Source organism: Halyomorpha halys, unplaced genomic scaffold, assembly GCF_000696795.3.
Source record: "Halyomorpha halys isolate HHAL.00 unplaced genomic scaffold, Hhal_1.1 Scaffold657.1, whole genome shotgun sequence".
NCBI lineage: Eukaryota > Metazoa > Arthropoda > Insecta > Hemiptera > Pentatomidae > Halyomorpha > Halyomorpha halys.
This window is the reverse complement of record NW_027105368.1, coordinates 473,194-488,088: the sequence shown is the minus strand read 5'-3', so window position 1 is coordinate 488,088 and position 14,895 is coordinate 473,194. Positions and strand designations below refer to the sequence as shown.

Below are 14,895 nucleotides of genomic sequence, written 5' to 3'. Positions count from 1 at the left end.
TATATAATAAAAGTAAATCCTTCATTAGTTTGAACAACATTTAATGGTCATTTAAACATAACACAATAGAAACACTTTTAAGTATATTAAGCATACAATGCTGAAATATTTCTATCTATGCGCGTCACGTGATAAGAACAATCTATCCCAATCTGCCTGTGATAAATCGTTCTTCAATGTTTATCAGGCCTTTGTTTCTCCATTATGTGGGCAACGAGGTCCATATTTATTCAAAACCTAATTAACTCCTGAATATAATCGATAAGGATGATGTAAAATGATGCGAAAACGCAGATTTGATTTTGGATCGGTCAGGATAATGGATTTAACGAAATAGTAATATTAATGAGTTAGTATTAATTCTGGCCAAACAATTTCCAGTAAATAATAAGGTTATAAATTACAAGTGCAAGAGGAAACGAAAAAAATACGTTGAATGAAAATGATTATAAATATCTAATAAGATTGGTAAATAGAAAACAAATGAAGGATGAAACAAAAATCAACACACACATACATATATTTCAGATTTGTGTAAAAATTAATTACAATAATTGAATTTGAAACTGCTAAAGTAAAATTACAATTTTGTTTAGTAATTTCATCTACTGAATGAACCCACTGAAAAAGTCATAATGCTCCAAAAATACAATCACTAATTGAACTAAAATAATCACAATTACTAATCTCATTCAAATGTAATTATAATCACTTTATGCTATCACTGATATATATATATACAATAGGAAAAAGATAGAATATGGAGAATGGGAAAAGAATAATGTAACAAATATGAGAACGAGAAAGGAGACTCACGTTATGGCGTAGCAGGTAGGCCTGCAACTGATTGATTTATGATAAATGTATAATGTTCAGGCCTTTCAACATTTACTGCAATAGGGCGTTTTAAGGAGGCATTGTAGCAGTGAGAAGGGCTTAAGGTTTGCAACTGCACTATTACTAAAACTAAAAACTAAGTTTAAATATGTGTCTCTGGTTGTTATTTGTCCTACAACCTGTACCACCGTATAGCAGCTAAAGAAGGAGTAAGTGTCCTGAACAGCGGATTGACGTTAGCCTACAGCGAGTCAAAGTACTCGATGTGCCTCCTTTTTATAAACTTGGGCAAATTAACCTTAACACTTTTTATCTCTGAAAAGGTTTTCTGAATCGCAGTTTATTAGCTTATTATATATTAAATAGAGAAGTTACATTAAAATACAAATGACACAAAAATGAATACGTATTGTATTAAAAAAGTTATTCCTTTTATATTTTATTTGTAACTATTTTTATTTTATTTATTAGATCCACTAAAAGTTGTTTCATACAAAACAATATAAAATAAACAATGAATGCAGTACAACACAGTCGTTAAACTGGTAATACTATACGGGACCGAAAACACATGCCTCCCCAGTCTGGAAGAACTACTAAGAATAGAACAAAGAATCCTAAGAAGAATCTACGGCCCCAAAAATACACAAATAGGCTAAGACCCAACAAAGAAATCTACGATGACACCAAGGACCTAGAAACAGAAATAAGGATCAGGAGACTGAAATTCCAGAGATAAGGAAAGAATGGCCACGGATAGACTAATTAAGGAAATAATTCATAAAATTCGAGGATATAAAAGCTCAGCAGGATACATTAGGGAGATGAAGGAAGAAACGGAAAGACCAGGAATAATGGACCATGACTGTCTAGACGGAGAAAGAAATAGAAAAGACTTAAGGAAATCGAGGTTCTTGTCGGAAAGAGAAATTCGAAAAAGGGGGTTGCGTGGACAGAAGAAAGAAAACAAATGGACGCAGAGATAATGAGGGAAAATGGAAGGAAAGTAATTACATAAACAAGAGAAGTCTTCTCTCTTGTACGAAATCGTAATGATATTCGTGTGGTATCTAAGGCCGTTTCGTGAAAAACAAAACACACAAAAAACAAGGAGTAGTGGAAAACGTTAAGAATAATAAAAGAAGCGTTATATCATTTCTTTATATTCGTTGTTTTTCTTTAAAATTTTGTTACTTTTCATTTATTTTTTGTTTTGAAAACGAAAAGGTAAAATCTCTCTTTGAAAAAAAAAATTAATTATTATTTCCAGCTTCCGCTGCTTTCCCTATTCAACCTAGTCGGACATAAGAAAAACTATTAAAAAAACCATGGACCACATCAAACCGTTCCAATCGCACGGAGGAGGTAGCTATTGCCAGATTGAGAATAGGTCATATGAATTTAACTCATGCATACCTGATCCATAAGCAACCACCACCAAAATGCCAATACTGCAACTGTGTACTTACAGTCAGTCACATATTTTAAGACTGTCATTTCTATTACATGAATTTAAATAAATTGGGAGTGGGACCGAGTGTATCCGGATGTTCTGAATGATGACCAAAAGAACGTGGAAATGGTTTAGATTTTATTAAAAAGGAATGGCATCTTGAATAAGATTTAAACCCGAAAGTTTGTTATACGTACTAAATAACTCTAAAATAAATAATTATTTCAATTTTTTGTAATTATTTAAAGAGTTTCAAGTCTTGAAATATAATTATAAAGTGCGAAACATGGGCGTTGATGACCTCAGGGTTTTACGCCCTAAAGCCCAAGCCAACAACAACAACTACGGACGTTTTATAAAATATAATTTAGGAAACAGTTAAACCGTCAAAAAGATGCAAAGTGTGTCATTAGAATACCCATTAATTATTTCTAGGAATGATAGAAACTTGTTATTATTGGTTAGGAGATATTAGTTAGCTACCTCTTCAACCAAATTATTTTGGATATAAAACCATTCTCTTCGCCAAAGAGCTTATAGCGGGCACATATATTATCAAGAATGGTTAGTTTCTGGATAAATAAAATTATATAACACATCCCTATTTATTTTTTTATCAGTACGTTTTGGTTTAGATTATAATTTTAGAAAAGTTTACAATAGATAAAATTAGCCACTGATGATTGATGATATTACTATATTGATGTTATAACTAAAAAAGTTTTTTTTTATCACAAATCAGTGACTAAATCAACCATGAAAAGATTACAGCGTGAAAGGGAATAACAATTTTATTGATTTTCTCAGTTGACTGTCAGACAGTTGACTAAAATTATCTTTCACTGATTGACATTCCATGTTTGTTTCAGTACTTCGTGTTCGATTTTCACATGCCTGCGGTAATGCTGTTTGATAAAATCATCACACTATCAGTAAGTAATAACTTTAAATATATATCTATATAAAACATATACAAATAATATTTAATATAGATGAAAATTTTAAATATATATTTTATATACTTTTATAGAGTATTTTTTAAACAATCTATTTCTAAGATAATGAATTTTTTCGAAAATAAATAAATTAGCACAGAAATAATCCAGAGTCAATATTTTGGCTTTTTGCTTCCATATTAAAAGCTTCTTTAGTTTTATATCTATTGAAAGATAATATTTTCTTGTTTTTTTATATTTTGAAAAAAATATTTCATTAATTAAGTTTCCCAGTTACCTAATTCTATGGTTGTTGTTTACTTATTTATAATCAGAGATTTTTTCCTGAAATTATGGCCCAAAGATAGCTTCATCTATAGTAAAGGGAAGGTGTACCTTTATTATTATCAGAAAAATAATGTTAGTAGTAATTATTCTCTTCTTAATTCATTATCTATTTCCAGTAGTACTAAACAAGTTAGATTTAATCTTTTTAATATACGTTTTTATGATAAATTAATATGGATATAATTCAATATTGTATAATTAATATTACATTTTATCCATTACATTAATGTGTATGTATTTTAATTACACATGTATTTATTAATAATTTTAGGTATTACATATAAAATATTGACTTCTTAGTCGCAAAGGAGTTCAGCAATATTTCAGTCTTTTATTAATATATGTGAGAAAACAAAAGTGGTCGCTCTTCAACAAAAAACAAATATTTTACAAAATGATTTATCATTTTTTTACATTAAGAAACAAATTTTGTATTTGTAAACATTATGAATATATGTAAAACGTAAATATATTTTTTTCCCATTATTCAAATGATATTATAGACATAATAATGAGAAGGTAGTTGACCGTGGATAATATATGTGAGGCGAAGATAGTTGGGGGGTGCGGTCAGAGAATAACACAAATAAGTTAAAAACTTATTTATTAGTGCCAACGTTTAGGCCAAAATTTCTATCTTTCATCAGGGCTAAGACCAAAAAGCAGGATAACAACCAATAAATAAATGATTATATGGAATGATTAGAAAATAGGTAGCAATATGGATACTTAAATAGTGTTAACAGACATGAATAGCTCAAGTATCATAACAAGCTAAAGGCTGTATGAAAAGATTAAAATTATAATAGTAGGAAGGAACAATTAATAAAATATATATGAAAATCTAGTTCGTAAATATATGTACAAAATAAAAATTATTAAAAGCAAAGTAATAAAATAAAACTTATATATAGGTAATTAAATGTGTAAATAATATAGCAGAATTAAGGAAACAAAAAGATCAATATTTTAACTTAATAATAATAATTTTAATGTAATAAGTACGGTAAAAAGAAAATAAATGTAATTAAGGAAATATGTTTGTGAAATACTAGAATAAAGAAACAAAATATAAAGTTAAATTAGACAACAAAAGTAATTAGTAGATATTAAAACATTAATGTGTATTAAACATAACTAGTGACGTGGTTAAGGAAAATAAGAAAAGAAAAGAGAAAGGGTTAAAAGGAAAGATAAGAAAAAAGAGTATAAAACGTCAAACACAAGCCTGCTGCTGGGAAGAGATCGAAAATCCAAGTAAGGTGGCGTACACTGGTGTACATTCATGTGTGAACAGTATATTGCCAATTTTCAAATTTAAAAAATGCATATCATGAATTTATTAACAAAGATTAAAAATATTTTTACGATATGATCAAACAAAATTAATTGGTAGGGGAGTGGGGAAAGATGGAGAGAGGAATAAAAGTTTTTTATTCTAAAACAATACAACCAACCATTAGCTTCAACACATTTCTCTCAAAGCCCAACAAGAGAGTTTTTATCTCTTATTCCAAGAAACTTTTCAGAATTGAATCAATATGAACTCGAGAAATACAAATTTGACCCCGCTTTCGTTGTGGTATATATTATTTTTTGAAATGGTTGTATAAAAAGCGCTGAAAAAACGTAAGTAAGGTAGTTGGAGACAGATCAGGAATATATTGGATATAATTGTACAATAATTATCTAATTCCCCAATGTTAATTTAAAATTTTTAATTATTTTATTAAAAATAAAATAAAATAAGGGGATATGAAAATTGAATTTGTACAACATCCACTATATTTGCCTGGTTATCTCCAACAGAGTATCATTTTTCAGAGCACTTTATTGATTTTTAAAAAGCAAAATGTTCCAAAATGAACTGAATCACAATAGTTATGAATTGAAAAAATTATCTTTATTCTGTCTAAGACTAACAATATTGTACGACTTAGGCAACATATGTCTGACTTCACTATGGCTAATTATTTAAATTACTAACAAAAAAGAGAAATAATACATGTATAAATAAAATAAACGTATAAATTTTATTTTATTTTATAAATATAAATAATTGACCGTATAATTTCAATTAATGAAGAAGATGGTCAGGGTTGTTGTCAGATTAGTTAACAACTACATATTTTTCGACGTTTCGCCCCACTTGGTAGAGCTTCATCAGTGCTGTTCAAGTTAATAGCTTTGGCGACTTTTCGCTATTTAACCAAATTTGACAAATTCGCCATTTATATTATATTTTATATATCCGGAAGAGTGGTCATTGATGAGATGGAGAAATAAATGATGGTTAAATAAAGTAAGGAAGGAAGTTTGTAGGGAAGGTTAGAACAAAGTAGCACGAATTTAAAAGGGAATAGAAAAATCGTCGGGTTGAGATATTTTATTTAAGAAGTAAATAGAAGAACGCAAGGTTAAGTATGAGGAGGTTAAGTATATAGGATGTTTATTTTTGTTCTTGATTGGAATATGAATGTTCCAAGAAAACATAGTCGATGGAAATTAGAATTAGCCACCTTTGCTTGAATTACCGATTAGATAAGTGGCTTGGTACACATAGGTAGATAGGTGGAGTCTAGGTACACCAAAAAAAGAGTTTTATGAGCCAATTCATTGACCTTTTTAGCCTCAGTGTTTGCAAGCATTGAAGCCTTCTGTGCACTAAGAAGCCTCAGTCAAAATGAAGGATCCTGAAAAAAAATTCGGTTTTTGAAAATAATATATTGAAAATATACTTGTCAATAATAAGGTCAAATAATGTGTCTGAAATTAAGGAATATGTCTATATTATATAGTACTTCTCCTTTAACCAACCCACATTCGTTACGGTGTGTGGGCAGCCTAGATCTATTTCTTAAATACCTCTCTATCCGTTGCCAACTTCTTGGCTTCATCAAGAGTGACTCCTCTGTTTCTTGCCAGATCAGATATGAGATCCTCCCACTTATTCCTTGGCCGTCCACGTGGTCGTTTTTCCTCAGTACATGTTTTTACCCAAACATTTTTTTGGGAGTATGTTGTTCGACATTCTTAGCATATAGCCAAACCACGTCAATCCTTATGTATATTTTCCATAAGCATTTCTTGATCTCTTTCTTCTCTTTCGAAAGTTTTACACAAAAATTTCGTTTCTGTAGCTTGTATACACAGCTTTCTAACTTGTTAATACTTGGTCAACTTTTAGGTGCATAGGTCAAAGGTTAGAAGACTGATACACCATCATCTTTGTTTTCAACTTCACTTCCCTTTTGCCATTACGAAGTTGGTGGTACACATTTATTCCAGTTTATATTTTATACAAGGTAATATTATACCTTATAATAGCATTGAAATAAGATAGGTTTAATGGTAGACTTTCTATAAGGGAATACTACCATCGATAAACATCACTGTTTAAAAACTCGACTAGCCCTATATCGCTGAAGTTATCCAAAAACTTAAAGTTAGAGGAGATATATATCAATAAAGTCTCTTCAAAGCTGTAAAATATCTTTGAAAATAAATGCGAAGGAAGACAATTAAAACCCAATCGACTGGATTTCTATTCCATCACAAAAGTTCTGACACAGGGAAAAATATGTTCATATGGCGAAATGAGAAATGTTTTTTGTTGCTTGTAAAAGTTTAGCTTGTGTTATTAAAATGAAATATACTCTACTTCCTTACAGGATAATGAATATATAATCCTTAATGGGCTGTACAAGATTTTTAAAAGTAAATTAAGCATCTGAGGATAAAATATTTCTTAAGCCTAAATATTATGGAGGGTAACTTCTATTTTTTTATAATGTAAATATCATAAGAAAGGTTGTGTGTTTTATCATATAAAAATAAGCTTTATATTAAAAAACATCCATTATTTGAATACAAGAGTTACATATCCATTATGGGTTTGGTATAACCTTAAGTAGAACGTTATATTATAGGAACAATAATTAAGTAGCTTAAAACGTATTTGATGTAATATTCAGTCCTTTAAACATACTCCTATGATCTTTGAAATTCTAAGCTAGTTCAATTTATTTCTGTTGGGCGACCCGTGCCTCCTAGGGCAGCATTAACCTTACTAGGTAGATAGACAATTGTCTTAACAGCTTTGTTCGTAGCTGTTTTAATATAATTTCAAAACGCGTATCAAATTAAACTTATTTTTATTATTTTCTAGGGGAAAACTGATTAAATTCCTTTAGCTTCGTTTAAATATACTAAACAATAAAAATGTTGGAAAGAGGTGGGATAGGTCTCCATATAGCTCCATCAAGCCATTTTTCAGGTGAAAAACTCAAATTTCAAAAGGAAGTATCAGAAAACGTCTTATCACGACAGGGTTCTTTATACAACTAATAAATTTCGTTTATCGCTCGAGTGGTGTAGGTAATTTATTACAGTGCTTAACACATGTAAGCAATACACAATATATTCATCGGAATATAGGTAAAGGAGAATGAATTCCATAGAGATATTCAAACTTGGTGAATAGCCATTTTCTACTTGTTCAGAGCGCCAGTATGTTAGAGAAGGGCTTGGAAGGAACGTAAACCTCTTACCTCGTCCCTCTTAAAGGGCCCCAGGTCAGCAATGTCCCTTGGGGTCACCATTCTTCAGCCCTTATATAGCAATTTATATTCATTATGTACATATTATTAATTCAGCAACAACAACACGGCAGGACGTTTATTTATCCTATATCCTGTATTTATTGGTATTCAATATTATATATCTGGTTTTAATCAGTTAACAAAGCAGTAATATATCGCTGTATATTTACGGATTGATTTAAGAATTAAGGAATAAAACCAATAAATATATCTATCTGTATAAGTCTGTGTGAGCTATCCGAAATATTACGATTTTATGAGCTTGATATTTGCTTAAATATAATCTTTGTTAAAAATATATTTATATAAACTAGCTGCGTAACTATGGAGCGTAATCGAGAGATTTGAACAGGAAGTCCTCCAAAGAATTACAAGAGCTATCCGGGATCAGAGCCTTAAAACATGGATTAGAATAAATAACAGTGAACTGCTTGCAGAGACCGGTCAGTCAATATCTCACGATATGAAGACAAGGAGGTTAATATGCGCAGGACATGTGGCTCGATCCATCAGGACACCTCTACGCAACAAGTTAGCAATAGACTCGTACGAGATCAATAACCATATGGATAAAGAAAATCAACAGATCATCTAGACACGAAGATGCTATCAGGCATAAACCAGGCGTGGAGAAGGCTGGCTCGGCTGGCCAAAGATCTAAAATTGTATTTATTTTTGTAGAGTCAAAAAATAAACAAAAGTTATTAATAAAATAGATAAATTAAGAAATATACACGCAACAGCCAATTAATGGACAAAAGGGCAAACTGTGAATTAATTTATTGATTTCACTTAGGAAAGCGTGTGGTTAACATTTTTCTCGCTGGCTAATCACAGATCGTCACCACAATGTTCCACGTGTTATCGATTGGGCCAGAACCAGATATTATAAACTTCTAGTACCAGAGCCCAAAAGGAGAAAAAAGGCAGTTTATCTCACCCCAATTTTTGATTACTTTAATGAAAACTATGTATAATTAATAGTCAAAATTGATGAGTCTGCCAAGTATAGGTTGGGGGAATAAAACATCACGGCTATTTCAAAGCGATAAAAAAAATAATTTTTCATTCCAAGCTCTATATCTCAAAAAGTAGGAACAACAAAAGAAAACCTAAGAGAACGTCATTTAATGGAGAGTAAATTTGCTAAAATATGATCCCTAAAAGAGTAATTTACGTTAGGTAGTTTTGGAGATATAGCTTTTTAAAAAGCAACATTTCATAAAAATGTTGTATGGGACGTACTGAAAGATCAGTAGTTAGAGAATTTATGTTGAAAAATTTTATATCTCAAAAACCATTTGACGTACAGATGTATATTAGCACTCAAATTAAAGCTAGTTTAATAAGCTATAAAGTAGTTTATGATGTTTATCTTCGTAGGAGTAATAGTTTACATCAAATTTGCTAAAATAAATTGATTTATAGTTGTTCGGACAAATTTTGCATTTGCCAAATTTATATTCATATGTGAATATCATTCAAAACTACTACCCCTACAAAGTTAAGTGTCATTAACTACTTTATAGGAAGTTAAATTTCCTTTATTTTGAGTGTTGGCAGACATGTAAGCGTCTTATGGATCTAGAGATATATTTTTTCAAAAATCCAACATTTTATACGAACAACTATAAATTAACATTTTGTGAGTTTATTTTGTCAAATATCATAAAAACTACTACTCCTACAAAGATAAACATTAGTAACTATTTTGTATTAAATTTAATTAGCTTTAATTTGAGCGCTGGCAGACATCTGTACGTCCAATGGTTTCTGAAATGAAGTTTTTCATAAATCAAACTTTTTGTCCGAACAACAAATAAATCAATTAATTTTAGCAAATATCATGAAAACAACTATTCCTTCGAAGATAATGGTCATAACCTTCTTTATAGTCCATTAAACCTGATTTATAGTCTATTAAAGTGCTAATAGACATCTGTACGTCACATAGTTCCTGAGATATAGATTTCTCAAAATAAATTAACTAACTACTAGGTAGTTAGTTAGTTAGTATCTAACTACTACTAGTTAGTTAGTTAGTTAGTATCTATCTTTCAGTAGATGTTGCCATTTTAATAAAAAGACATTTTGCTTTTTAAAAGACTATATCTCGAGAACTATTTGACGTAAATAACTCTATTAGGGTTACTTACATAATTTACTCTACTTTAAATGATGCTCTCTTAGATTTTATAGTGTTGTTTATAGTTTATAAGATATGGAACTCCGAATGAAAAATTAATGTTTTTTCAAGGTTTTGAAACAGCCACCATTTTATATTCCCCCTGCCTATACTAGGTAGACTCATGAATTTTGACTATTAATTGTACATAGTTTTCATTAAAGTAATCAAAAATTGGGGTGAGATAACTGCCTTTTTTACTTCCCGGCTCTTGTACCATTCCTAGCTACCCAAACCCACTAGTTTCTGACAAGGCTTCTCCTTCATTAGCTGATAATCGTTCTAGGCTTATAAAAATAAGATGGCCTCGAGATCTTCTCCCCTAGTTATTGGAGTTCTATCAATGAGTAAATTTCCACATGTCTGTATCATGCTATTACAACTAACATCAAATTTACTTATTGTATATATTTTTAATACAGTAGTAAATATCAGTATGTATATTTTTAAAAAATTGTTGGTTAAAAGTATTAATTAAAATATGATAGATTATTCTCTATTTACGAGAGGGCATTAACAGTAACGTAAGGTAGTACGAATAGGTTGAGATACACGTGAAGTTATTGTAAAAGTTGGTGGGTAAGTGACATACATTATGCATCGGCCAGCGCTAACCACCCTGGCTTTATGCCCACCCTCGGTCACCTAAATGACTAATAAACCTTCTCTCGTATTACCCAGTTAAATATCTTCATCAGCGGTGGTTGCATAAAGCCTGTTTAGCTCGCTCAGTTATATCATCCAATAGAAATAGTATTATTTACTTATATAAATCATCAATCATCAATGTGCTTTCCAAAAAAATTGTTTCTTAAAATTTAAAAAGCCTATACTTTGAATAGATTAAAATAAAATCTGGTGCAGTGAGTTCGTCACACAGCTTTCATTTACTACCCTAGAAGGTGGATATTAACAACAATTTTTTTTTCATTTGCTATAAAAATTTATATTTAGGATTTCAAGAAATATAAAGAACAAATATCAACTTTCCTGCCAAGAATACTACAATTTAACAAAATATAACATCCCTAACTGACCAAGATAAGCAACTGATCAGAAGAGATGGGATATGCTAGGCTATCCCGATTTTCTAGTCTCTAAACTGCTTATTTCCCCATTTTCTGCTTTAGTAAATTATCAACTTCTTTTATAGTTCATATTTATACGTGTTTTTTATTCTTAACAATCCAAAGATATTAATTATTTTTGATTAACAAAATTAAAAGTACCTTAAAAATACAAACTTTTCAATCGCAATTTTTTAAGACCTTCGCCTTTCAAATGCAATGGTCTACATTCATATGACTTACAAACGGCTTCACAACACACATGGACATTTCAATAAATTTATACGGCAGATGACATCTCTAACGTAACTCAGCATAGGCTGAAGAGGAGTTGGATGAGGGACCTGGTGGTGTAATCAAACAATTTACTTAACGTCAGGAGGATGCACCACTGGGTGCTGTCTACCTCATGCCATACCTGAATGGGACAGCTCATTTGCTGATTCTAAACTAGATTTACAGGCCAAATAAAATTTTTTTTTAAAAATCCCCTAAGAAAGATTTCTTGGAAAATCTACTTCAATGAGAATAAAACCTAGTTGATTATTGAACAGAATTTCATCAAAGTCGTTATAAATATTTTGGTAAAATCGAAAAAATTAGAGAAACCAATTCTATCAAGTGGCACTTTCGTAAGGTCAATTTGAACATGAAAGTTTCTGTATTATACCAGGCATAAACATTCCCTAAATACGTAATTTCAATTGTGTGTGATTTTTCGTTTTTTAGTTAGGCTGTTAAAATACACGTAGACCATTTCGCTTAATGTTTGGTGTTTAATGAATTGCAAAGTTAATGAAACACTATTTTTGTTAACACAATATATTTAATCAGAAAAGGAACTTTTAAATTAATAATAATAACAAGAAAGCAATCGCTGATGTACAAGAGAGAAATGCTTTATTTTGCAATGCTGCCCAAATAAATTGGGTTTCTATAACACACATCATACCAATCAATCCATTACTAGATATATAATCCTTGTAAAAGTAAATAAATTAAATGGCAATAGTGAAGAGAACTAGGACCTATCTCGTAGCCGCGTTCATACACTTGCCAAGGCAACTCGCTAATTAAATTACCGTTATTGATAGGTATTACCTTTTCGATGTGTTTTTCGATGTGATACAGTGCGGTGACCCCACAGTTGTGTAACTCTGCCACAATCTCAAAACATGTATATCAGTTAAGAAATAGAAATCTATATTATTCACAATCGCGGCACTTTCCCTTATTATATATTCCTTATATGGGTAAGCGAATGTAAAAACTGAAAACAATCTATGGAAAAATTCTATCCTTAAAATAGATCGAAATCATTAATTTATTCATGTAAAGTCTCAAATTAAGATTTATATTTCTGTTTATTCTAAAGAGGGTTTCAGTTTTTATTGCTTTATATTGTAGATTTAGATGATTGATATTAAATTATTCTCTACTATATCCCCTATTATCCCCCCATAATCAATTGTTAAAAAAAATATATATCTAATATAACGGTTATATCTACCATGTAAGGCCCACCAGGCCGATCTGATATAAAAATAAAATAGAAAAAAATTTTCTCAAGCACTTTTTGTTATTTTTCCTCGATAGATGCGATAAAAGGCGTTCACCATGCGCTAAAATAAAAAAGTTTAATATAGGATAAGATTCCTCGATCGCTTGATATGGACCGCTGTTGCTTTTATGCCTAGAACCTAGATCGTACATTTGCATATTGTGTTATGTAGATCGGTGTAGTTGGCTTCTGCTCTGAACCAGAGAATGTACTTACTCTCCTCTAACCCCGCGGGCTAATCCAATTTTCTCCAGAGGGGAACTCGCTCGGTTTAACTTGAAGCGAAACGTCTTACCTTAATATTCATCTTTAAAGAATATAATAAATACATATTATCGAGAATTGAAATTTGGATTGGGTTAAACTATGTTTTGATACCAAAGGGAATTATGAAAAAAATAACAATTAAATTTTTAAGTATATACCAGATATGTCTAATTAGCGCACTAAGGAACTTCAAGAGTGTATTGTTAAAGTGTCTCTTCATGTTTGTCAAGCCATGGCAATTCGCGCTTGAGCAAGATTTTAGATTAGCTGGTACAAATTGGCATGAATTCTTGTCCACACCTTCATGTTTAGATTGCATTGTCTTAAAACTATCAAAAGATAGATATTTGTGTTCTCCGTGTTTTATTTAATGAATGAATACCTCTGACCTTCGGATTTGATAATTAACTCTAGATTAAGAAGGTATACTTTAAAATTCTATCCATTCGGAGAATAAAAAAAAATTTATTCCAGAGAATCCTAAAGAAGGAGTACTCAGAACGTTTGGTTATTTTATATATTTAAAAAAAAAATGAAAAATTTTTTAGATTTAATGTTTGTCTTTTTACTGGTTTACAAGTGTGTGTGTGTGTGTGTTTTACGAGGTTCAGTAGAAATCTTCAAAAGACGTAGATAGGCCTGTACCTAATCACTTGTGGGAATCTAACCCACTAAAACCACCTTTTTGCACCTGTTTTCCCTCTCCACGGGACCGCTGAGTGCTGGAAATGGCTGAGTGCTCTCGTGTTTTCCACGCTGGACACTTTTACGAGCCCTCCCTTCCGTTCTCAACCTCTTAAGACTAACTGTGGCAAATTTCTTCACCGCTCCCCAATTTTATTCCGCGCACAGTTCTTTGCTTACCACATTTTATGGTTTGACATTTACTCCACTCAGTCTCTACAATTCATTTATTTCTTCTGCCAAGCGCCTACAAATAAAAAACACGTACGTCTCTGTTTTTTCGATACCCAGCCATTCAGGTCATTCAGCAGTGTTGTCCAATTTAAAGCGGTCTTGGTTGGCACTAAAGCATCCGTATTTCCGGTCAACAGTTGGGTTATACAATAAACCAGCTCACTATCACGGCAACCACACTAAGAACCAACATCGGTCATTAACGTGTTTTATTAACCTGCAAGAATGTCCAGCCTTCCAACGCTATTTGATGGTTATTTTCCGCTCTTCTTATCTCAAAACGCAAAAACATCGTCCGTCTGTTTGTATTCGACAAACAAATTTCTTTAAGAAATAGAATAGGTGATATTAATATTGGCGTGTAGTAATAGTGGTAATTGGTGTTAATAATATTATAACCCACACTTCTACACCAGAAATGTTCAAGAAATATAATACAAATATTTAGTGAATGGTACTTTCCACAGGTTTTTAAAAATATTTGTTTAAAAAATATAAACTCCACATTTTTCTCATTTTTACTGTATGTATATGTATATAGTAAGGAAATGCATTGTCATCGTGGATTATTTTGAATTTGAGTTTTCGATTAAAATACATGTTTTGAGGTCCCCCCAGTAAAAAATAAAACTTGTCTAGCAAAATGACCTGTGTGTCTGTATGTGTACAGTTTAGCTCAAAAACATAAATTTCAATGAAATTAAAATTACATATTTAAAATAT

General features: G+C 31.0%; 1 protein-coding gene across 1 annotated transcript in view; it reads left to right on the top strand.

The window, feature by feature from the left end:
• LOC106685085 (otoferlin) overlaps positions 1–14,895 on the top strand; it is a gene marked incomplete at its 5' end in the record, with an annotated part of 241,026 nt that overhangs the window by 148,759 nt on the left and 77,372 nt on the right. The window contains 1 exon segment of the mRNA XM_024359161.2: positions 3,160–3,222. Within this exon segment, the coding sequence (XP_024214929.2) occupies positions 3,160–3,222 (63 nt within the window).